This window comes from Semicossyphus pulcher, unplaced genomic scaffold (genome assembly GCF_022749685.1).
Source record: "Semicossyphus pulcher isolate SPU_LCO1_2020_fin unplaced genomic scaffold, fSemPul1.0.p SCAF_6, whole genome shotgun sequence".
NCBI lineage: Eukaryota > Metazoa > Chordata > Actinopteri > Labriformes > Labridae > Semicossyphus > Semicossyphus pulcher.
Window position 1 is genome coordinate 9,204,838 of NW_027211737.1, and position 24,210 is coordinate 9,229,047.

The 24,210-nt window shown below is 38.8% G+C and overlaps 2 protein-coding genes across 2 annotated transcripts; one reads left to right on the top strand and one right to left on the bottom strand.

Annotated features, from left to right (window-relative positions):
* Window positions 1-1,171: 1,171 nt before the first annotated feature.
* Window positions 1,172-5,654, bottom strand: LOC138610276 (cyclin-G2-like). Its single transcript, XM_069683001.1, has 8 exons — window positions 5,481-5,654; window positions 4,782-4,905; window positions 4,530-4,667; window positions 3,933-4,183; window positions 3,714-3,792; window positions 3,523-3,621; window positions 2,844-3,046; window positions 1,172-2,054 (listed from the first exon to the last, which is right to left on the bottom strand). The coding sequence occupies exons 2-8, from the start codon at window positions 4,902-4,904 to the stop codon at window positions 1,943-1,945; spliced, it is 1,005 nt and encodes a 334-aa protein (XP_069539102.1). The 5' UTR covers window position 4,905; window positions 5,481-5,654; the 3' UTR covers window positions 1,172-1,942.
* A 356-nt stretch (window positions 5,655-6,010) lies between these two features.
* On the top strand, window positions 6,011-15,136 carry LOC138609756 (coiled-coil domain-containing protein 158-like). Its single transcript, XM_069682404.1, has 23 exons — window positions 6,011-6,140; window positions 6,275-6,332; window positions 7,089-7,241; window positions 7,540-7,702; window positions 7,813-7,922; window positions 8,001-8,322; window positions 8,424-8,479; window positions 8,588-8,698; window positions 8,822-8,903; window positions 9,175-9,294; window positions 9,925-10,140; window positions 10,273-10,509; window positions 10,620-10,788; window positions 11,394-11,546; window positions 11,911-12,023; window positions 12,191-12,349; window positions 12,482-12,574; window positions 12,771-12,895; window positions 13,248-13,403; window positions 13,708-13,770; window positions 13,979-14,046; window positions 14,496-14,642; window positions 15,063-15,136. Exons 1-22 carry the CDS (start codon window positions 6,011-6,013, stop codon window positions 14,594-14,596), a joined length of 2,958 nt encoding a protein of 985 aa, XP_069538505.1. The 3' UTR covers window positions 14,597-14,642; window positions 15,063-15,136.
* Window positions 15,137-24,210: the final 9,074 nt, after the last annotated feature.

Genomic DNA, 24,210 nt, shown 5'->3' on the forward strand with positions numbered 1-24,210 from the left:
GACACTCAAATCCTTTAACATGTGCCCTCTGGGTTTTAATCTGAACATCAAGTGAATCTGAGGTTCTTGTACTTCACTTGAGGGATGTATTCAGATCCTTTAATAAATTCAATGTTATGATACAACACGACGAAATATATTCCACTATAAGTCAAGTATGTATGCAATAAAGTGGTGCCTGTCATTGTTTTTTCATTTGGATTTCATGCTGCTTTTGTTTATACGTTGTGTTTTAAGCTGTAGTGATTTAAAGTTGAGGTAATTTTACTTTATATACTGCTTGGTATGTAATCTAAAGCTGCATTTAAGTATATAAATAATGTCTGAAGCATTTCTGTCTTGATTACGCCACTTACCTGTAAAGGTTCTTAGGTCTGGAGATTTATAGTTTCCAATAAGCAGGAAGTGTACAAAAAAATAGTAGATCATTTCATATAGTAAACTTCTGTGGTATTTATGCCTTCCTGGACTGTGATTGGTCACAGATTGGTCTACATTCAATATTTAAAGCCCCTGTTAGGAGGTTTTCACTGGTTATGAAACAGACTGAAATTAATTCTGATTACTCTACATGACCTACAAAAGCAAACCAGACCATCAGCAACAAAATAGATCATTTCTATATAGTTATTTTTAATGCCTGAAACTGCTTGCGGGGGGTAGGTGATAATAAGCGTCCATTTTCTGGGGCAGAAATTTAAAGTGACTGATGCATATGACTGTTAAGGAAAATAGGAGAGATTTTTTGTTAAAAACCACCACTTAAACATGTAATGGACAAAATCAGCAAAGAGATAAGAGGTACGGCTTTGTCCACAGGGGTCACCAAAAACAACACAAACTGAAAGTTCCTCACAGGAGCTTTAAGATGATTCTCATTGTCAAAAACCATTTGGCTGATGAAGGTCCAGCACAAAAACACTGCAAATAAATATTAAAGTTGTGGGAGGTTTTTTCAGTTTTTTTACTTTACACTTTTTCAATCGTTCACTTTAAAACTACTTTAATCAACCAGAATAAATCAGTCTTGCAGGTTTTGTCAGTTGTGTGAGCATGTATTTATATTCTTACTCACCTGGTTTAACCTCTGGTCTGACAGCTTGCAGCTTTAATGAGTTTTAATGCAGCTTTCTAAAATGTACTACAAGCACTTTTTGTCCCAGGTCCCTGCTTAGTGAACAATTCAAAATACAGACGTGAAAGTTGTTTCAAAGTGAAGTGAAACAAATACCAAAAAGCAGATGGTAGATAAAAAGCAATTTTTTTTTTTACTTGAAAGGATTATTTCTTATTTCATACACATTATGTTCAAATACAACACACAAATGCAAGTTTCACAAAACATAAACTTTTTTCTTCTTTTTTACAGGTTATTTACATTTTTTTTCAACATTTTTTACAGCAAGCTTATCTTGGGGACATCCATTCATTATCACATATTTCAACGTACCCATGCATATACAGTCTGGTATTGTCACATTAGCATTGTGTATAACATACATTTGCAGAATACTGTAAATCAGTATGGTTTTGAGTATAAAAACTGGTATTAAAAAAAGATTTCAGGATGTGCTAGTATGTTAGCTTATGTTGAACAGTGAGCGTACCTCATGACTGACATCCATAAGTTTTCGCTTGTGCTTCACTGTTGTTCCTGGAATGTGTCGAACGTCGGACACAAACAAACATAAAGAGAACATTTTGGAAAAAGGACATTCAGATGTATTGCCATCAAGCTGCCAAGATATTGCAATTTTCCATTTTGCATTATTAGGATATGTTAAGATAAAGATACAGACATTAAACTGATTAACACAGGCACTTAATGATACAAACTTGGCATACAGACGGTGCACACGGTACAAAAAGTGAAACACACAGGTCTGCTCTGAAACACTGTGACCACCTTAAATCAGTAACACACATCCAAAATGAGGACTCATCACTCTCTGCAGTTGAGAAAGTTGGAGGGGAAGAAGGATCCTTCGCCGTCACTTCCTGGTGAGCCCCATGGGCTGTCTTCTCCACAGCTCATGTCCTCACTGGAGTCCTCACTACAACACAGGAGAAAGCCATTAATACACTATTCTACAACTGCGGTGGGATCAGTCTGTGTTGTTCATAGGGATGAGGTTCAATAGCATTTCATGAAAGTAATACAGTGATGAATCTACTAATAGAATCTGAATCCTTTTAAATCCCTTACTCAGTTGCATCATAAGATGTGAAGGCTGCAGCTTTTTGCAGCTTAAACTGGAAATCCTGTCATTTTTCCACAAACATATTTTTAAACATATATGAAATGCATAATTCTGTGCATTTTGTATCGCATAAAAAAAGTTTCTTTCTCTTGTTGAGAAAGAGTTGATGCACTCAACGGCATATCAAAATTTTCACTTTATGTTTCTGATTTTGAAATCCCAACTTCTACTCCGTTTACTGACGGATTACAGCCATGCTTAAAGTTCAACCTGTACCTCCAACGCCAAAACCAGTAAATGTAAACACGTCTAATTTTCATTTTCTCATTAATAGGTTTTAGCTTAAAATTCACTTGACAATTTAACTGTAATCAACACTATTGTTAGTTGCAGCCCTTTGAGAGTGAAAACAACTAAGGTACAATAAGGCCAATATGATGTACCAAGACTAGCCACCAGCTATTAATTTAGGCTATGGTCTTCTCCGGTACACACTCAACATTTCATGTATCCAGTTCAACTCGAAATTTGAACTTTTCTTTTTGAATGACCCATGAATATTCTGACTTATAGGGATGAGTAAAGTGTATTAAGTAAGACAAAAAGGCAGCATTAAAGCAAATTAAAAAGTGGACTATTAACCTCTCACTCTCGTCCCAGCTCCCCTCAGGAATGGTTGGCAGGCCAGGTACACTGAAGTGATTGGCCTGAAGATTCTGTGCGGTTCTCCTGGACACGATCCAGACCAGCTTTTTGTTGTCTGGTTTGTTACATTCACTTGAGCAGTATTTACTCATGCACTTAGCCACAAGTTCCTTCCAGTGGAGCAGCTCGCTCTCACTGACCTGTGAAAAGACAGGAAACATCTGTGAGGCTGCAGACAGAAATAGTCTTCAAAATATGCTGTAGTCAACAAGTCAAGTGTTGTTGTTGTTTTTTTTCCAAATATGTGTGCGTGGTCACACAGTCATGTCAATTTCAACACAAGTATTTACAATAGAAAGGTAGAGGAATGTCCTAAATAATGAACTGGAAAATTAAAGAAAACCAAAATAGAAGACATAAATGTAACTTAATATAAGATTCCAGTATAAATCCAAAATATAGTGTAGCATTAAAACAGGGACACAAAGGTGGATTGTGGAATTTCTAAGAGTCTTGCAGTAGACAAAAAAACAACAGAAAAAATAATAGTAATAAGTAATTGAATAATAAGTCCAGTATTGGATAGACAGAGAATTATTGGATACAACTTTGCTAATCAACACAATTTTAAGCAAAAAATGCAGTCCATATATTCAACACTATAGTCTTTTTGTACCTTTAGATGTCTTTGGAATTGCTGGACAATCTTCAACAAGGTAACGGACTGGAGGGCATCAAACTCCTGAGCAATGAGAGACAGTGCCAGCACTGATGGCTGTAAAGGAAAAAAAACAGCAGATGAATTAGTCCCCTAACCCAAAGTGAATGCTGCTATGCTGTGAATTGTCGCCTTGGAACAATCCTTACTTTTGCTTTAGAGAAAACAAGCCGGCATAAGCAGGCTTTAAGCTGGGCTTCCAGTCTCCCAATGCTTGGGATCTCCTCCCTTAAAATATAGAGGGAATCCTAAAGTGATCCGCCAGTACAAACCTCATAAAGCACAATCTGTTTCACCAACTCCATGCAAGATGGAGCAATGTATCTGCTGTAATAACAAAACCGAGCTAAAGAAAGTGAAATGTTTACCTTCCAGCAGGCAGGGATGTAAAGGCGGAGTAGAAGAGGTGGAGGAAGGTTAAGGCGGTCACTGGTTCGACCTCTACACTCAGCTTCTCTGAGATAATCTTCTCCATCCGACACAGGTCTGACACAGTGAACTTGCTTTGGCTTATGCGGATGAGTTCATGGGTTGGTGAGACATTGCTCTCTTCCTCGACCATTTGAGCTGCGATGTGAAGGCAGCAGACTCCAATGCAGGGCAAGTGTTTGGGCTGCACCTACAATTACACAAAAGTGATAAGGGTAAGTCAACGTCCCATGATTCAAAGTCATGTTGGCTTTGCTTTTTTGCTTTTTCTTTTCTACATCAAACATGTAGAGACAAAGACTAAGGTAAAAAACAAAACAATATCCAGAGTCATGTTGTAACTTGTAACAAGTTGCTTTTTAAAGCTCCATTTGTTTTGGGGGTTTTTTTTATCTGTACCTTACAATTTTTTGTAAATCTTTAATGTTGCTATTTTGGCCAAGTCTACCTTGAAGGATTGGTCTTTCTGGTTTAAAAAACAAACAAAATAAACTTAAAACAACATATTAATCTTGAATTATTTTTAAAATTCCTACCTTCATGATGGTGAGGAATCTGTCAAGCAAATTGACAGCTTGAACAAAAGTTTGGGTGCTGTAGCCAAAGAAACTGGTCAGACCCCACAGTTCTTCCACTCTGGTGTCTCTGCATTTCGCAGAAACTCCACTGTGATTCTGAAAATACACCGATAACTATTAGATAAACATCACTGAAAATAGCATCCATTTGTAGCACACAGATATGTCTGCACAGACAGCCAAAAGTGTAAAAGTGGGTCAGTGGGTTACCTCTGTGGGGGCCGACTCCATCAGCTTCAGGCCAGTCTCTCTGGGAAGAAATTTGTACTCTTTGGCACAACATGACTTCAACTCTTTCAAGAGCAAGCTGTCAATGGCATGAAGATCCCTCATCCTGGAAAAAAACATATCTCAGTTGTTCTCCATTGCAATCCAAGAGAAAACAGAAAACTGTACAACAAAGGAAAACAGGAGGAATTGTCCTACAGGGTGAAGAGAAGGGGGCATATAAATGTTGTCTCCTCCTAAACCACACCTACTGGGTGTCAGGTATCACTGTAAGATCCCCCACCGCCCAACATACATACTGCACATTCCTCATCTCAATGGATCATAACATTGTTGTTGCAGCATAATATACAAATTTATTGGAAAAAATGCTTATACACATACTGTATAATTAGACACATACAAAAGAAAAGTAAATGCTGCCATTAGTTTGGGCTAAATGGAAATGTCTACTCAACAGCAGAAACTAGGTCAAATAATCAATGTCAGGGAGACTTTACCACTATGCAGAAGAGGTTGATTAATAAGATTATGCTTATAACTTCATTCATGCTTTTAAAACATTAAGCTCTGTTTAACAACAACATCCATAAAAGTCATAAAGCTGCAATAAAATCACGAATTACGTCAATGTTAGCATACTTAGCTAACAGCTAGCGTATCAACAAACCGTTATCTTACCTTGCCCTAAAGCTGCCGACATGCAGAATAATATTAGCTCTGCAACTTAATAACACTTCTCAGTTCTTCATGTTTCCATTTGGTTTTACTTGATAGGCGGAAAATGTTAAAAACGAGATCCTTGGTGCCCGCTGAAAAGAGGGTCCGCCCTGAATAAACAAACAACCGCTGACCTACTTGTGAACGACAAGGACCATCATGCACCTCTGGAAATGTCTTTACGTCAGAAAAACTGTTGAAAAAAAGCGGATGTTGTCGGATTATTTCAAAGTGTCGGCGCAAACGTTACTTTTCCTATCATTTCTTCGGCAGCTTTATTTTACCGAATAGCCGAATCAACCTATCTAGTAAGACAATGTAATCTAAGATTACTATTAGCGCCAAATACAGCAAGAAGTTGCGCTAGGTAGGAATTAGCAACGGATGCTGTTTCCATGGTGATGAAACTACTGACAAGCTAGCTGTGGCTGTTAGCTTGTAGAAGTTATAACGCAGCTCCACTGGCAGTTTGATTACTGATGTGAACAGAAATGTCTGCGGAGTTTAATCCATGTGTGCCCCGAAGTTTGGGTCTTTCTAGCTATGGCGGCGCTCGCGTTTTACAAGTTGAACCTCCATCGAGCCACACAAAACTAACACAAGCAACAGGAACAACTGGTGGTAAGTTACTGTTAGCTAAAGTAGGGGTGAATCTCTGTTAGCTATCTTTCTAGTCGAATAGTATTTTCTAAAACTTACTTTTATTGAATTGTTTAATTTTTTTTCAAATAATTGGTTCATGTCCTTTTCTACAGTGACCAGTGACGCCTGTCCTCAGCTGAGATTTGACAGCCTGACACTGGATGAATTGAGGTAGCTAATACTCTTCTCAGTTTATTCTATGTCAAAGTGCCATCTGCTCTGTAACCATGTACTAGTTCAGATATTTCAGCTATACTCCAAGTTTATGGGCTGCCACCTCTTCGTCTCTATATTTATATTGATATGATTTATATATGGATTTAGAAAATAAAATCTACACAATAAGATGTTAAAGTGATAACTCCTATTGCAAGCATGGTCTCAAGATGTTAAAAGACAATTTTATTCTTTTTCAATTTAGATATTATATCATGGATGAAAGGGACACTACAGTGTTTTCACACTTAGTACCCCTGTTTATACACACCTGCATTGCATTTTTTTTTCACCTGTAGGATATATTATTTATTACTTTTCTTTTTTCTGTTTTAATCAGCTTTTCCTTCCAGCACTAAATGCAACTGTGCATAATTGTATTTTGAAGTTCCAATGATATTGCCTTGTCCATGTCATATAATTTTAACTTGCATAAATGTTTTAACATCCACAATGGAATCAAAATCTGTAACACAGCACATGTTGCTGCCCTGGGACTAGTAAAAGCATTGTCTCAAAACATAACAAAATACATCGTTCAAAAATAACCAAAACATTTCAAAATGAAACCCCTAATGTATATAACACAAGTGATGCCTAAAGTAAACCTTTATTGATAACCTGTCACCTTCCTCAATTAATACTGTAAACTCTGACTTTACCACCAAGTGTTTTTGTCTCCCTGATACTTAAAGAAAGTTTTTTTTGCAGTGAGGAACTTGACAGGCGCACCAAGGAAACCCAGAGGCTCCAGGAAGAGGTGGAAAATGCCACCAAACTGACTTTGCAGAGGTTTGGCTGCACATGTGAGATCAACAGCTCACCTGGAAAAAGCTGTCACAACCACAGCTTTAATGTCTGTGAGTACAAACAGCATCTACCAACATGTTGTTGTTGTTAAATAAGGGCTTAGTATAATCAGTTGTTAGACTCCCACTTTATAATACAATGACTAAAAAATCAATACATGTGGAAAGGATTATCACAGTTTTTTAGGTGGTTTTGATTCAGTTCAGATTTAGATGTGTGGGAGAAAAATGCTTGCAAAGCAAAATATTATAAAAAGAAAGGCATGTTTCACCAATACTTAACCATGTAAATATACAGTGTGTAATTTAAGCTTCCTTTTTTTGACAGATGACTCACCTGGGGATTCCTCCAGTCTGTTAAACCACCAGCAGGCAGTGACTCAGCCCCCAGTCTGTGGTCTGGATAGTTTAAACTGTGCGGGGGCCCAAAGGGATATCGACTCTCCTGAAGAGGAGGTGTTTGAAAATGTAATAGATAACTGTCTGCAACGGCTGTCTGACTTGCAGCTCAACAAGGTTAATACCTTTTATTTCAGACATAAATCTTATTGTCTTGATGCTGTCTGGGTGACTGTATTGATAGTGCTTTCTCTTTGTGATGTATGATTTTACTCTATTAAACACAGACACAAGATCAACCCGAACAAGAGGCATTCAGTGTTGACAAAGCCATTGACACACTGCAGACTAAGTTGCACGAAGTCCAAATGGAGCGGGACGTTTTGTCTGACCTCAGGTGAACACCCTGGTAAAATTGACCTTTGTAAAGAAAGTGTTTAAAATCACTTTGACCCACTGATCTTTTCATTTGTAGATTGAAGGATTCGAGGACGCACGTTGTTCAGATGGAAAAGATGCTGTCCTTGTTGGAGGAGCTCCAAAACATCAAAAGGGCCGGGGACCAGAAGCTGCAGGAGACGGAGGGAGAGACGATGGCGCTTAACAGGAAAGTAGAGACATTGGAAAAAAATGTGAAGGAGATGTACTCTTCATTGTTATCTCAGGAGAAACAATGTGGACACGATGCCACCATCAGTCCTAACATTGACCCTAGATCAGGACAGCCACCCTTGGCTGCGAAATTATTTGAGGAATTAAACAATGAGACAAACAAGCTACAGGAGAGACCTTTTTTGGTAAGTACAAGAATTCAGTCACAGATAATCTTCAGTACATTAGATGTACACTTTTCCTTCCTTTGTGTCTGATATTAAATCTTATCTCTATTATACTTTAGTCACAAGGACATCTAGGGAGTGAAGAAAGCAGGGAAGTAAACAAGCAAAATGAAAGGTAATTTAATGTAGAACTGCAACAATTAGTTGAATTAATTGATCAACAGACAATCAGCTACTATTCTAATAATTTGATTCTAATTTTGCTTAACATGCTTTGTCCCAGAATTGAAGACCTGATTGCAAGTCTTGGCCAGGAGATGGCGCTGTTGACTGACAAACTGAGCTCATCAAAAAATAACAGTGTCAACCTAAGTGTCAAGTTGGAGATGCTAAAGTAAGTGTTGTTCCAAAATCATTTTGTGAAAGCTTTTCCTGCCACATGCTAAAACGACAAGACAGTGCTGAATTTCTGAATTAAAGCATGTGTGTTACATAAATATATTATCTTTATGTACAGGAAACTAGCAGAGAGACAGACATCTCTCCACCAGTGTCAGGTCAGTGAACTTGAGTCAACCCTCGGCAGCCTTAAAGACAAGGTAAGGAAAATAAACAAAAACATTATGAGCAATACTGCAAGAAATGAAACACTGAGGCTGCTAAAAGTTAAGATTTTTTTTTACTTCTGCTGGAGTACAGATCTGTAAGAGCAAATGTTAATTGAAATTAGACACATCAGCTACCACGTGTGATGAGCATAAAGAATGTGGAGAAGCAACATTGGTGGAACTACTGTCTTGATTCTTCCCATGCAAGAATACAACCTGTTATATATTTTTTGCTCTGTGGATGTGATTTGTGACATTGTAGGTTAGTTGTTTGGAGCAGCAGCTTCTTCAGGCTCAGTCCCAGCTGGTGGACGCTCAAAGAGAGAGAGGCATATCTTTACGACAGGCAGAGGAGCTTCAGTCCCATCTCTGCAGACTTAAGGTGCGTCAGAAAACCATAAAAGTGAAACTATTATTTTTGTGTTTTCCTGTCAGTCTAACTGGAGTACTCTTACAGATGAAGGTTAACTTTACATAATATAATTAAAATGATGTTTGAAGTTAGTGTAGCTGTATTTGTATGTAGAAACATAAAGAGCTGGCAGTGTGTAATCTGCTGGTAAAACAGCTTAAGACCCTGATTGGAAGAGTGAAAGAGGATTGCCAGCCTCAGAGGAAGGCTCTGGTTCAGGTACAGGCTCCTCTGGTTTACTGACTGAGACTATACAGCCTGTCCACAGAACATTTATTCTCAGTTGGGGTATCTGTATCAGTGGTCAAAAAAACGTGTGAGTTATAGTCTATAGTATGAGGCTCATGTTCATTTTAGTGGAATTTTACCATTCTGCTTTCTACACAATCTCAGTTGAACCAGGTGTATCTGTTCAAAAGGATTTGCTGTAACACAAAGCATTCTCAGTCAGTCAGCGATCCAAGAATAACAGAAGATAAAATGTTGAGCCAGCTTCTCTCCCATGATTGAGATTGTATTTCTTCACACTGTCCAATGTTTATTGTTCATTGGTCCATGTTAATACAATCAGCCCACTGTGCCTCCTGCTTCATCCCGTAGAGGTGCGGTGAGCAGCAGCAGTGTGACCTCCAGGAGGAGGTGAAGGTCCTGAGAGGACAGCTGGAGGCGGCCAGGGAGCAGCTTCGTCAAGGTGGGGAGGAGAAAACCTGCCTAGAGGGCCTGCTGGAGCAGAGTGCCCAGAAGGGGAGGAAATCCAAGGAACTCCTCGAGGAGACATCCAAGGAACTCCTGCTCAGGCAGCAAGAAGCCCAGCAGGTAACAAACCACACATCGAGATCATGGATTATAAATCTTAGGTTTTTGAAACATACTATTTACGTTATACAGCATATAAACCATGTGACTACCAGTCAGTTTTCAGGACTAATTGAAAAGTGATTTTTCCAGCACCATGCCAGGTTGGAGGAGGCTCAGAGCCAGTGCCAGGCCCTGCATGCAGAAGGACAGACCCTGAGACTGCAGCTGGATGAGCGTGAGAGGGTTATAGATGTTCTGAGGTTGCAAATGGAGAACAGCATCCAGATGACGGTGCAGTACAGCTGTACCATCGACAACCTTCACCAGGAGAACAGCCTCCTCAGCAACCAGCTAAACCAGCACAAGCAGGCGATCCAGCAGCTCAGGGTCAGGAGGAAATGCAGATTACAGAAGTAAACCTTCATCCCTTGCATACATGATTATTAACTTCCCACTCATTGTCTCACTTCCTTCCTCTTGTGCCATGTGCTGTTTAGGCTGAGTTAGACCAGAACAAGTCAGACCTGGTTGCAGCAGAGCAGGAGAGGCGTCGGCTACAGGCCTCCGTGACTGAACAAAGTCAGCGAGTTCAGGAGGAAACTCTGGAGAAGCAGCAGCTCACCTCCCAGCTGGACACCCATCGCATGCAGTTTCTCACCATCACTAGTGAGTTGAGCTCAGCACACCGGAAACCAATAAGAGTTCCAATAAAGTACATCATCTAATAATGAATGAATAGATTATTAATTAAAAAAACATAGCAAAAGACTGTTTGAAACAAAAAGGAGAGAGACAAAGTTCATATCATCATTGCATTATTGTACAACTTTATCTCACACTGTAGATTTTTTTTCACATTGTGCAGGCTTAATTGGCGGTTCCCATGTTTCACTTTTACTATATTGTATGAAGTCAAACATCCTCTATGACCTGGAGTTTGGACTTTGAACAAAGTAGAGCAAACAGGCCCATTCATTCAGCAGGGGTGACACGGTGCTGTTTCTAGAAAGAGTTCAGCTCTCACGGTTTTCTGCCAAATCAAATGATCTTCTTGTCCCGCTGAGTTAAGTACACAAAGAACCATGTTCGGTATGTTTTCACAGTCAACCAAGCCCTTCTATTGTAGTGTGTGTGTGTGTGTGTGTGTGTGTGTGTGTGTGTGTGTGTGTGTGTGTGTGTGTGTGTGTGTGTGTGTGTGTGTGTGTATGAATAAGTGTGTGTGTTTCTCTCTGAAGGTTGTAATATATGTGTTTACATGGGCACAATTTCAGAGGAGCACCAGCAGCTGCAACAGCTCCACATCTGTAAGAATGAGGAGCACGAGGGTGCGGTGCTGAAGCTTCAGAGTCAGCTAAGAAACGCCCATACTGAGCTGGACCAGGTCAGGAGCACTCTGAGGACTCTGGAAGGAGCTGATGGACACGGTGAGATCCATGGCAAGATTTAATTAAAAGATCTCATTTACAAAGAAACATCTGGGGAAATTCCTCTGATTTGAACACAGTCTGTGATCAAGGGAACAGATAACAGTGATTTACTTTGAAAACTAAGGATCCCAACAACCCGTGCATAAAAAAATGATCCCTCCTTCTGCATTCCAGTCTTAGAGATATAATCTGTGTAACCATATGTCCATGATGTGAACAAGCCCTTCCAAGATTAAAGCTCTGTGATTTATCCTCTTGATATATTGTGAGCATTATTTTCTCTCTCTCCCCTGATCACCTAGCTGTCATCTTTCTGTCTGTCTGTCTGTCTCTTTGGCTCTTGGGTTTGTCTCCATTGCAGGCCTCCAAGTAGCCACAGAGATGCAGAGGAAGATCACAGCCAAGAGAGAGCAGATTGACGCTCTGCAGGGCAAAGTCCAACATTTAGAGGAGACAATTGAGAAGCTGCACCAGGTGAAAATCTTTGTGTAGATGTATCCTGTGAAATTAAGATCTTTCAGTTACTGTTTCATAAATAACTTTTTATTCTTGCTTGTAATGTAACTTTTTTTTTCTTATTGTTATCAAGTCCCAAAACTCAAATGCTTTTTTACATACCATCACCTCCCTGTCCCATCCAGGAGAAGCGATACCAGAGCCTGGAGCACCAGCGTCAGCTCCAGGAGCTCACCTTCATCAGGGAGGAAAAGAGACAACTTCGCAGTGAGCTGGAGGCCCTTCGCTCCAAAGATAAACAGTTGAGGGAACGTATCAATAAGCTGGAGGCAATCCTTCACAAGGTGGGGCCCATTTACATTTTATTTTAGAAAAAATTTTCATATATTTGTCTAAAAAATTAGAGCCTTTTCAGTACTGTTCTGTTCATGTATGTCACTGTGTTATTGTTTCAAGTGTTCGGTTTCTCCCCAAAGATGTCAGAGAGCTTTGCAGATTGTCAAGACTTCATCCAGCTGAAGGAGCAGGAGTTTTTCCGCCTTAAACTCCAACATGCCCTGGACTTGAAGGTAGAACTGTTTACAAAGAGCGTTTTTGTTAGTAGGAAAAGTAATGATATTAATACCCATATAAAGTATTACTATTCATGTAAAAATAATGTAGATATAGTGCTGTATAAGTGTTTTTGTCTTATAGTGTGTTAAAGTATTATGACTTCAATGTTAAATACAAATGGAGTTATTTGGAATTTTTTCTCCTCTTAAGGAGGTCAAAGGGCAACATTTAACAGCCCCAAATGCACCTCAACCTGATCTGGACTCCCTGTCCCCATCTCTACTCAGTGCTCCACCCTCCTCCCAGCATGCCTTCAACACTCAGATCACGGTAAAGTCAGGAACTCTTTGTATCTCTCTTTTCTTTCTCTTATGACCCGAGCCAGTGAAGCACATGTGTGAATCATTGTTTATTTGGCTGCTCAGAAACATGCTCAGCAAATCTGCTCGGCCTTTAAATCAAAAACATACTTAGCATTACATTCCTGTGGCAAGGAGAGAAACCTGACTGTAAATCATTACATCACGGCAGCAACATACTGTTTAGTTTGTTTGTCTTATTAGCGCTGATAGCTATTTGAGTTTTTACTGACTTAAGCATGACAAAAGATCTTGGAGCTAATTGTCACAGAAATGTATTTGGTAAGATTGTCCCATCTCCTTTTTTCCTCTTTCCTTTTTAAAAGAGGCAGAAGGACAGCCCCGTCAAGGAGTTCAGGTCTCTCGTCAAAGAGCTGCGAGGAGTGATTTCGGAGAACCACAGACCACACACAGATCACACCGCCGCCGGCAGCAGCTTCCACAGGAGGAGGTCTGCACCGGAGAGAGAGCACAAAACCACACCGTACGTTCCCACACACTGCAGGGATTAGCTTGGCTCTGAGGCTAGCTTAGGTCACATCTGAAAATCATGTGATGCAACTAAGTTAGCAGGAAGTCACTTGGGTGGAGGAGAAGGAGAAGGAGGGTGAGGGGATGGGGAATCTATACATGAGTGGTTTCATTCACCAAATGTTTAACTTTAATATACAATAAATAGACAACCTTGTAACTCCTTAGTGTCTTAACTTATCTGTTATGGACTCATGTGACGTGATATGATCTTGTCTAATGTTTAGCTGAATATTTTAATGTTCTGCCACCTACAGCAGTACTGACAAGGCGGAAGATATTAAAGCTGCTTCGAGATTGAGGAGAAAAACCTGCGGCAGGTAGGAAGGGAACATAAAACAAGCCAATGTCTTTGAATGTTTTGACCCTTGCGCGCCTTCCTTGAGGCTGTTCACGATCACACCATCCTCCCACGTGACCTCTTTACCCCTTCATGCAACATGCAAGCCGCTGCAGACAAAGAGCTACAGACTGTGTAATGTCATGTAATGCGTGTCTTGTGCTTGTGAAAACACTGTCTGCACACAGCAAGCCACATGTTCTGAAGACAGCTGAGCTGAACGGGAAAATGACCAACAACAAACTCTTCAGTGAGAGTGAGTTTTCTCGACTGAGATCCTTCCTTATACCCAAATCTTTTTCTGTTTCACTTTTCAATCTTCAATCTTTTAATAAATGTAGGGTTCTTCTGCCAAACATCAGAGCTTTGACTATTACCAGTACTTAATTAACTTTTTAGTCCCAAGATATTCTTAGTTTTATAAAGGTTTGTTTTATTTAAGATAAGGATATTGCAAATCACGAAATATACATGGTAAAAAATGCCAGAAGAAGCCAAAAGGCTATTAATCATCTGTATTCCCTGACCAGCGTGTTAAAAATGCTACCAAAAAATGCATCATCATGTATAGCCACACATCTTTAGTTGTGGCTATACATAAAATCAACATATAAATACATACATCAAATTGTGAACCTTTTTCCATGTTAATAGTTGTGTAACATTTCATTCTGACTTTTCTAGGCCGTGTTATTTTGAGTCCAGTGACTACAGCGAGGTTCACGTCCTCTCAGCAGCTCCTCTCTCTGGGTCGCAGGTCACCCGTCCACTCTCTCCTGACCTCTCACCCAAACAGCCAACAGTGACCAATACGACACAACACAACAGACCAGAGGCTGGCCCCTCGTATCAGTAAGCTGTTAACATTGCTCATTAGATATACACAGCTTATGCTGTCACTTATATCTGAGATCTCAGAGATCTTAGTCAGAGCCACATGTTTACAAAGGCTGAGTAATTTTGATACTTTATCAGCTGTGAATTGCTACTTCATGCTGTATATAAACTGAGAGGAAAAGCTTGGTACCATTCACTCAAAAGTCAAACACTTACTGTTGATTAATAACAAATCATTAGACAGACAGGCAGTTTCTCAAATTGATTATTTCATAAACTGTAGCACTGCAAGAAATGTCATGGCAGTTCGGGATGTTACACAGAACTACCGATTAAATTGAATAGTTCATTCTAATCTTGTCCTTCAGCAGCAGGATAGTTTTTAAACATTTTGTAAAAAATATTGACTGATCTCTTCACATTTTTGTCTTTCAGAACGCCCAGTTTTTTTATTCTAAAGGCTCCCCAGATGAAGTTGTCAAAGATGGTCTTATAGAAAACAAAATCACGTGTGTTTTGTAATTTATTGTTTTAATAAAGTTTTTGAACATATGAATATGTTTGAGTGGTTATTTCATTTTTAAAAGTTTACCTAGAATGGTACAAATAGGGAGAAATAGTGCAACATCCATTGGCTGTTCAAATTGATTTTAGACAACCATTAAACAGAATGTAAATCTGTGCTCCCCTCGTCTTACACACAATGCTTAATCATCCATGTCTTCTTGTTACTGAAATAGAACCACCACCAGTTTCTTTCTCTCTTCATTAAAGAAATTATTCAGAAACTGAACTGAGAAAGAAGGCAAATTTTAGACACACTTCTCCTTTTAACAGTTGGTTTTTTATAAGCATTTCCTGTTTTCAAAAGCTGTGAACCCATACACCGGTCTTCTGAAACCCCTCCTTCTCTACATGTATACTCTTTAATCCTTGAGTCTATTGTGGATTACATAACTCCTGACCGCCAAGGTTACAGGCATCTGCTTCAGCTCCTCATGCTGTCAACAAACCAACTGTTACACATGTTGACAAGAAGAGAAATGGACGTGAATTGTCTTGAGATTTTGTTCTGATCTTATTACTTGCTTAGATATCAAAGTCCCGCTCCTTGAGCATGTCGGCTGGTTTCTCCACAGGTTCAGTTTTCTCTTTATGTTGCAGGACTCAGGTTCCAGGAGCCATTTAAACTGATCTTTTATTACTATATGTAGGCTACCCATTGTGTACTTGATTTGGCTGGGAGGCTTTTGAAACTTAACTCTCAGGCCTGTTTGTGGCTTTGACAGGATTGTTTGTTCTCTGCTTGAATAGGGAAAATAGATTATGCATTGTCCTAAAGGCCACAGTCAACTGTTCCCACTATGGCAGATTCACTTACTTTGGTCTATTCATCCCTTGGTCCATCCCTGTATCATCATGGTGACATCATATTGGTTCTTGTGTGACAAAGCTATCTTTTCAGTTCCTTTAGTGTCTCAAAGGTCCGTACCTGAGAGTGAACACATATGATGAAAAGTCTGGCGGCAACTTTCATGTCCTCATAGGTGTTTAACTGATTCACACGACAGTTTGACTTTCTTTCTTTGTACCATTTCCATGTATTTGTAGTACATAAGGATTTCTTGGACTTTTTGGACAACTGAAAAATGAGTTAGAAGTAATTTGTGGACAGAGTTGTGTTTTTATTTTCCATAGTCAAGTACTTGTTAAATTTAGGACATATCAGTTCTACCAATGAAACTTTCAGTTTATTGGCAGATCTTCTGTGTCCTTCCTTACTTGGTACAGATTACCTCATTTTCCTCTGCCACATAGTCGGCTGAAGGAGTAGGAAGTGTGGAGGAGTTGTTTACGCACAAGTCTGGGTCCAAAATTGAAGCCACTTTATTAAATAACTGGAAAGGATATAAGACATTGTGTAAGTATGTTGTAACAAAATAAATCTGCTTAATTTAGGCCTCATTTGATCACCTACCTTCTTAACTGTTATTACTGGACTCATCTGATTGTACACTACAGTTTGGTAATTCAGACTCTTCTTGTCGCCACTTACCTCTGGGGTCATGTGATCCTTATAGTGCGGGTGCATGGCTAGAGGACGCTGTTTGAGTTTTTCCTCCACAGCGGCCACGTATTCTCTGCGGATCTGCTTTTGGATCATCTGCTTGGAGAAGCAAGCATGCTCCTTAGAAATGCGCTTTCTCGGCTTTTGACTGGAGTTGTGTTTTTGGGTGCCATGGAAAATAACGGGTGAGACGCCTCTCTGGGCCCTGGACAAAACTGACGAGCCATCGCTGAAGTCATCAAGGCTCACGTTTACAAAGCTGCTGGCTGAGGAAATCTTGTTTGTTGGGTATTTTAGAAACTTAGTCTGCAACCTCTCCTTGTACCTGAGGACGAACAGAAAAATGAGAATCTAAATGATAAAATTAAAGATTTAGAAATGTAAAGCAGGAGAACCTATTTTTTTTCTCTTTTGAATTAAAGCACAAGCAGACTTTTACTGTACTTGAGCATTTTTTCACATTTGAGCAGGAAGTGCGTCTCTGTTTAAACCCCATGCCTGATGGCTTCGAGTTGTCTTTTTATAACCTCCTTTATGCTTTGCCAGTTGGACACTCAACCTGCACTCAGTGAAGATCAGTTGCTGTGTCATATCTCTGACCAAAATAGAGACGATAAGACAATTTATATTCTCCAGCGAGGGCCTGATTATTACTCGGGCGTCTTTGATGTGTATTTACATAGATTGATAACCCTGTGCATGATGATCTCTTTATGTTTGGACTCTGTGATCCAATGAAAACATATTTTTCTATTTGAACAATCTTATCCCTGTCTCTAAACTTGTACAGTTTTTAGAGAGGCCACATGAGGTGACAAAATATTTTGCATGGTGGTCACAGTGCAGTTTGAACTTTTTAGCTGTGACTGAGTTTTTATGGTGTTTGAACATTACAACAGATTTTTGTACAGAATTTCTTTGATGTCATTTTTAAAAAGACTGACTTATAGCAAAATCTTTTTGGATTGGACACAATTGCAATACAGAGCGTGATTTTACATGAATTTGTCAACTACACACATTACACAAGTATTCGGTATTAAACCTACGGGAAATGTACAGTAACTTACTTTATGTAGCCTACCAAAACACAGCAGTATTTTCAGTTAAGTTAAGGATTTAAATAACTTTCCTACCACTGATCTACAGTGAAAGACACCAAAGACACGCTAAAATCATCTTTAACCAATATAAAGACTGTTACGTTAAGTAACAGTACCATAAGGTATATTAAGCCTCTAAAGAAAGACGTTAAATATCACTTACCAAGGGAAAATAGGCCGTGTTTTATTTGTTTCCATTTCTTGTAATAACTCTACAGAAAAGAAGCCTTTTTACCTCATAACGTTGCATTTGCAGCCGTTAACGATCAAAATCTGGCTCGTGACATTTCCCGAGTAGTTTGTGGTAACTATGACAACAGACTCTCTTGACTGTATGACTCTTTTGGGCCTAGCTATGCTTCTGGGTGCGATTTAAGCTAACGAGAGACCAGAGTTAGTACAGCAATTAGTTTTACATTAAATTAAATGCATAAACGCTCGATTTTCAGCTTGCTTCAGTTATCATAGCAGTAACATGTCTTGTTAACGAAATATAATCGCAAAGCATACATTTCAATCAATTTGTTTCTTCCTCCATGCTATGTGTGGGCTGTGTAACCGTAAATGAGTAGTACAGAGCATATGAGTGGTGATATTTGGTTACCTCTAAGTGCATTTATAGAGTTTAAAAGTATGTGCTTACAGCTGTTGTGTTCTTTGAATGACAGTCACTATATAAAGTGCATCTATTTTTATTGGCTATGTACAGTATAGTAGTATTGGAGTTTTAGGGAAGCTCAGCTGTTTCTTTCATCTTACGGTATGAGAGCACGAGCCAGAAGCAAATATTTAAAAGTAATACCCTCAAACTGTTCAAATATTTGAGCACTAGGGGGCTCTCCTTGTTAGAATATTTTTAGTTTCAATTACAGCCATCCTTAACCAGTGCCTTGCAACCATTATCTGTAAACACTGATTACTTTAAATGGATGCAATAAATGACTAAAATTATACTTCATTTCAATGGTGGAAGATGTATTGAATTTTTTTTTTTACTTGAGTAAAAGTAGCGATACCACAATGTGAATACACCACAAGTAAAAGCTTTACATTCACAAGTGCACTTAAAAGTTAGTTATTTATTATCAGCAAAATTTAGGCAACTCATGTTATATTGACCCAATATAACCTGCTTGTTTAAGCAGGAACCAGCAGAATTGTGATGATGTAGCTGGTTAAAATTGAGATTCTCATTGACTTGATTGACTTTTGTACTTAATATGCACAATACTTTATAAGATCTGGAAACTGTAGTTGCCAAACAAGTAGTGGTAGAAAAAGGACAATATGCAGTCCTATTCCTAATAATCAAATACATTAAAATGGAAACACTTATTTAGAATAAACGTACCTTCAATTTGCAGTTAAGTACAGTGTATTGTACTTAATATACTATATCCCACCACTGCTTAATATATCTGTGATTATGCTACTCTGCTTCTGCTTTAGCTTTTCCTCTTCTCACTGTTATTACAGGTACTTTACCACAGCTGATGTTTACTTCACTCATATTGGGTAGTTTCCTTACTTGACTGTTATCATGTGAGTTATTCTAGAAAAAAATCCTGATTGTGTCTGTTGCATAGAAAATTGAATGTTGTTGACTGGATTGAATCACATGTCGTTCCCTTCAGGGCTGATTAATTGACTAATTAGCCCGAGTTCAGGTCCCCGAACTCTCCTGCTGTTTAAACAACGGGGAAATCTCTGCAGGGACAGAGGGACGACTGTTTCCCCTCTTTCAGTGCTGATGAGCCCTATTTATAGCGACAAAGTAACTTGGTAAACAGTTTGAATGCAGTCAGTGAACTGTCTAATGCGCTGTTTCAGTTTGTTTGCCATCGACACAGTCGGCTTTAAAGCACTGACATTTGAATACACTTTAAAAACCATGATGCTGTAGTTCATGAAGTACTTACAGCAGTTGCACATATTATTTTCTTACTAAATTAACGATGAAAGCAAATAAACATCTTATTAGCTTCTGATAAGAGCTATTTTTTAATGATTTTATGTCTTTCTTATGTATTTTCTCACTAAACAACCATCAAATTTTATAGAAATACAATATTCTTTAATAAAACTTGTCATATCTTGATCTCAGTAACTTCAGCTTCAAGTTAGGTCTGTGATGGAGCTTGTGTAGCCTGTGAACGGATTTGTTTATCACTCCCGATCCTCATCCTCTTCCCTATATGTTCCTCGTGCTGTCACAGGACCGCTCTGAGGCTCTGACGTGATGCAGCAGAAGCAGCAGCAGCGTGGCTCTCTGAATGGATAATGTAGTCATGGCCATGCTGCGTCAGAGTGGCACCATTTCTCTGAGGAATTTCCAACTTCGGATTGAAGATGGAATTGTGCTCATGTGACTCTGCTGCAGCCAACAAAGTGTTTTAGCAGCTTTCTCCCACATACCTTAGTCAGACCGTGTGTCATACAGTGACCTGCAAAGGCCAAAAGTCATTTTTACTTCTCCTTTCTCGTCTGCTGCCGACCTAAATGTCCTGTTTCTGTTTTTCAAACTGCCACATGCATCAAATCCAGCACCCATATTTAGATTTTCTCCACACATGCTTACATTTGAACTCTTCAGTTTGTGTGTATCCTCATAGTGAAACGGCTAACTTAGGCCTGTGTTTCGCTTTTTCAAAAGGAACCATGGGAAATGTGGCTCTATTACACGTTATTTTAATGTTTTTACCTCGTATTATAGCTCCACCTGGCCTGCCTTCTACGTATGTGCAATCCATCCTTAGGCTGATAAAAGTGATTTACTCCTGCCTGGATGAACTCAAATATACATGGTGGGCAAGCTATAAACAAGTCTGCCTTTCAGCTCTTGAAGAGTTTACATTCACAAGGCGCTCACGAGGAGCCCTCTCATCATAGTTTTATTTTTTGCCATACTCTCAGCTTCTTATCTGTGTCCTTGATTGCAGTGAGGAAACGCCTGAAACTTTTGTTTACTTCGCGCTTTACATACCGCACCTTACTTTCCTCTTCAGAAGGATTTCCTTCTCAAGCATCCTGATGTATAAATATTGAAATACGACGCCTGGGTGATGATGTTATTGTCTTCAAACTGCTCTCTAAATGGTTGCCTAAGATGGCCTGACTCGGGAAAGCTCAGCCCCTTTAGAAAAAAATTGCAAGAGTAAATATTTGGATGTGGATAACTGTAACTGCAGTATAAGTTACATGTGCAAACTTCAAGGCCTTGAGTTTACAGGTAAGAATTATATGATCAATGCAGAAGTAGCGAATACAATCTAAAACCAAATCCTACTTTGATCCCTAAAGAAATCCAGAATGATAATAATTATTTCTGCACTACATTTGCATTTATCTCATCCAGAATGGGGAAAAGAGAAGTGGAGCAACTTATCACTGTTTGATGACGTGCGTTCTTGTATTAGTTTATTTATTCCACACATGCACAATGAAATATACAAAAACAAAGCAACAGTACAACATTAATTTTCCTCCAGAGACTTTCTACTTCTCATCCACAGCTAAAGTACAATTGGGGGAAACTTGTGTGATACACAGGAAATGTTTTTGTTTATGATGAAAATCAGAGGGTTTGGCAGCCCGCTGGCTTTCCAGTGAAAAGGATTTTACAGCCATTTTTAAGCATCTTTTACAGCCTTTAGGATGTGGAGCGACAGTAGAAAACAATACGTCGCAGAGGATGTGCTGAACTCTCTAACACGCTCTCTGTACAGGATGCCGTTCAGGTGTGGCATGAGTGGTTTCCCCCCTTCTTCAATGCCCTGTGGTCGAGGTCACGATTTGGTGAAGGAGATTTATAGGCCCTTTCACGAGTCACGAGTGTCACGGACACCAATTTTTCATGGATTGAATAAAACACTGACAGAAGTATATTATATACCCTGAGTAGAAACAGTTTGACAAAGAGAATGTAATTTAAGGAAAAAACTGTTCAAAGTTTTTATTTCTTTTTCATGATTCTTATTCTTGACATTTTTGTTCTTCTGCCCTCTGATTGTGTTATGAACTCCTTGTTTTTTACATGTCTGTGTCCATATGTGACTTTAGAACCCAGAAAATATATGAACAGGGCCAAAACCAACTAACATTATTGATTAACCTGATTAATATAAATCAATATAGAATTATTTCTAATGTTTCATTAGTCCATAAAAACTGTTGATCGCAATTTCCCAGAGCCTAAATTACTTATTTTCTTTACACATTCGAGAGCTGAAAATGTTAAACTCTTGTTTGATACATAACTAAACATAATAAGAATGATATTAATATAATTAGTTATTTATATAAAACTTTTCTTTACAAGGTTGAACATTGCTTTACAAAATACACAGGAAGATAAAAAAGAAAGAAGAAAAAACAACAGATAAAGTTAAGAATTCAGAGGAAAATACATACGTATATAAGTGTATATACGTATGTATATACTGTATATGTATGTGTATATATATTCATTTTTCAACATGTTAAGCAATGCAGCATTTCATGGTGCAAATACAATACAGGACATTTATACAAAATATGATATTCATTCCTTAACATAAAATACCAATATCTCTAAAACCTCACAACATCACTGTATATTAATAAACCTCATCATGATTAGACGTCCATACCTGTTACCATTTCTTCTTAGAAAATAATAAGCCTTCACCATAGTTCTTATGACTTTATCAATTATTTACTGTCATTGTTTACTGTAATCTGGCCTCACAAAGCCACAGTACATCCGAGTGCAGCTAAACTGTGTGCTGGCTTTGTCAGACCATCACAATGCATATATTGTTACATAACTCTCCTCTCAGACCGGGCCACAGCAGGGCTAAGCCGGGTCACTGCGAAAAAAAAGAAGAAAAACACAGAGAACCCTGAAAATGTTTTCAAAAGCATTATTTTCTGCCATTGTAAAGTGGTGTGACAGCGGATTATTTAAATTAACACTTTGTTTCTGCGGGAACAATGAGTCGAGTCTCCAGTTACAAAACACATTAGTTGAATGGTGGGAAATGAACCACACCTCGCTGGACAAAGGAATTCTATGTTCAGTCTATCACTTAACCGCTGTTGAGTAAATAAACATGAAAGTCATACCATGACAAAGCATATACAACGCACAGAGTGACAAAGAAACACCTCGAATTTTAGTTCACGTAAAAAAATATTCGTAAAAAAGATTTTATTGTTGCAGCTGGTAGAGGAGGAGCCGATTTTACTTTTTAAACCACTTTATACCATGCGGGTAATTTAGGTGTGCTTAAAAGCCTATGGGGTCCGGCCCCTTCAAAGAGTCATAAGATACATTTGATGAGTTATGAGTTGATGAATGGGGCAGAGGAAATGAAACTGCTGAACAAAATAGTCATTTTTCCATCATTTTCTTTTTTTGAATACTTATTTATGAATGGATGGATGGATGGATGGATGGATACTTATTTAAGTGAACCCTTCTCAAAGGTTTGGAGAGTAAATTTGAACATCAATAACTGAAGTTTCCATCTACGTTTTGCACAAATTCGAACAAAAGGTGCAAAAGAAAATACAAATTGATCCAAATGTCCAACGCATAGTCAAGTTTCATCTTATACTTATCAGCAAAACTATCAGAATTAAATTCGGTTAATATAATTGCCTGTGAGTTGGTCTCAGATTCTCACCAAAATGTATTGGGTTCTTTCTTGGACCATGCTACACCTTTCCACCAAGTTTTGTGAAGAAGGGATGGTTTCTGTTTGTAGTACGCTTGTAGACCGAGTAATATCGACCAATCACGTATCAGCAGGCTGTGACGTATGCAGGAAAAACAGTCCATGAGGAGAGCAAAAGCAGGCGGAACGTAATCTGCTGTAATGACATCCCGGCTCCATCAACGTCATCTGATTTACCTTCTGATTAATCTCTTTAAACAGACATCTGCATGCTAACAGCTAACAATCTGTTCTAAATCTAAAATTCAACTTGAGATATATTCCCTGACGCGGTGTCATGAAAGCCGTTCAGCATTTAGATTTCCCGACTTCCTCGAATGCATCAGAAATGATCGATCCAACCTTTCAACAAACGAACATTTTAAAACTAGTTTTCTTCTCCTCTTGGGGACAGACCTGACAAAGCTTCATTTTGACTTTTTATCCGCATCATAATGTTGTAATTTCGGCGAAGGCAAGATCCGTTCATTAAAGTAAATCACAAGAAAAACGATTTCCTTTTCTGTAAACAATGCAGCACGTGGAAAAGGAAGTCTTGACTGGAAGTCGTTAATCGCTAAACGCTGGCTACACGCCCGGCATGTTCACCGTTGTCCCCAGAGGATTTAACGCCCTCAGACTATAGCCAATGGGATCCGAGATTGCAGTCACACTAACTTTTCAACCTCAGCTAAACTCAAAAAACCTTGAAAATT

Bases quoted from the DNA above. Each gene is read 5' to 3' on its own strand.
- LOC138610276 (XM_069683001.1), bottom strand. From the start codon at position 4,904: ATGAGGGATCTTCATGCCATTGACAGCTTGCTCTTGAAAGAGTTGAAG. The intron at 4,668-4,781 runs GTAACCCACTGA...GTGTATTTTCAG, and splicing joins TGGAGTCGGCCCCCACAGAG to AATCACAGTGGAGTTTCTGC. The intron at 2,055-2,843 runs GTTAATAGTCCA...CCTGTGTTGTAG, and splicing joins AGCTGGGACGAGAGTGAGAG to TGAGGACTCCAGTGAGGACA.
- LOC138609756 (XM_069682404.1), top strand. From the start codon at position 6,011: ATGTCTGCGGAGTTTAATCCATGTGTGCCCCGAAGTTTGGGTCTTTCT. The intron at 8,699-8,821 runs GTAAGTGTTGTT...CTTTATGTACAG, and splicing joins GTCAAGTTGGAGATGCTAAA to GAAACTAGCAGAGAGACAGA. The intron at 8,904-9,174 runs GTAAGGAAAATA...GTGACATTGTAG, and splicing joins TCGGCAGCCTTAAAGACAAG to GTTAGTTGTTTGGAGCAGCA.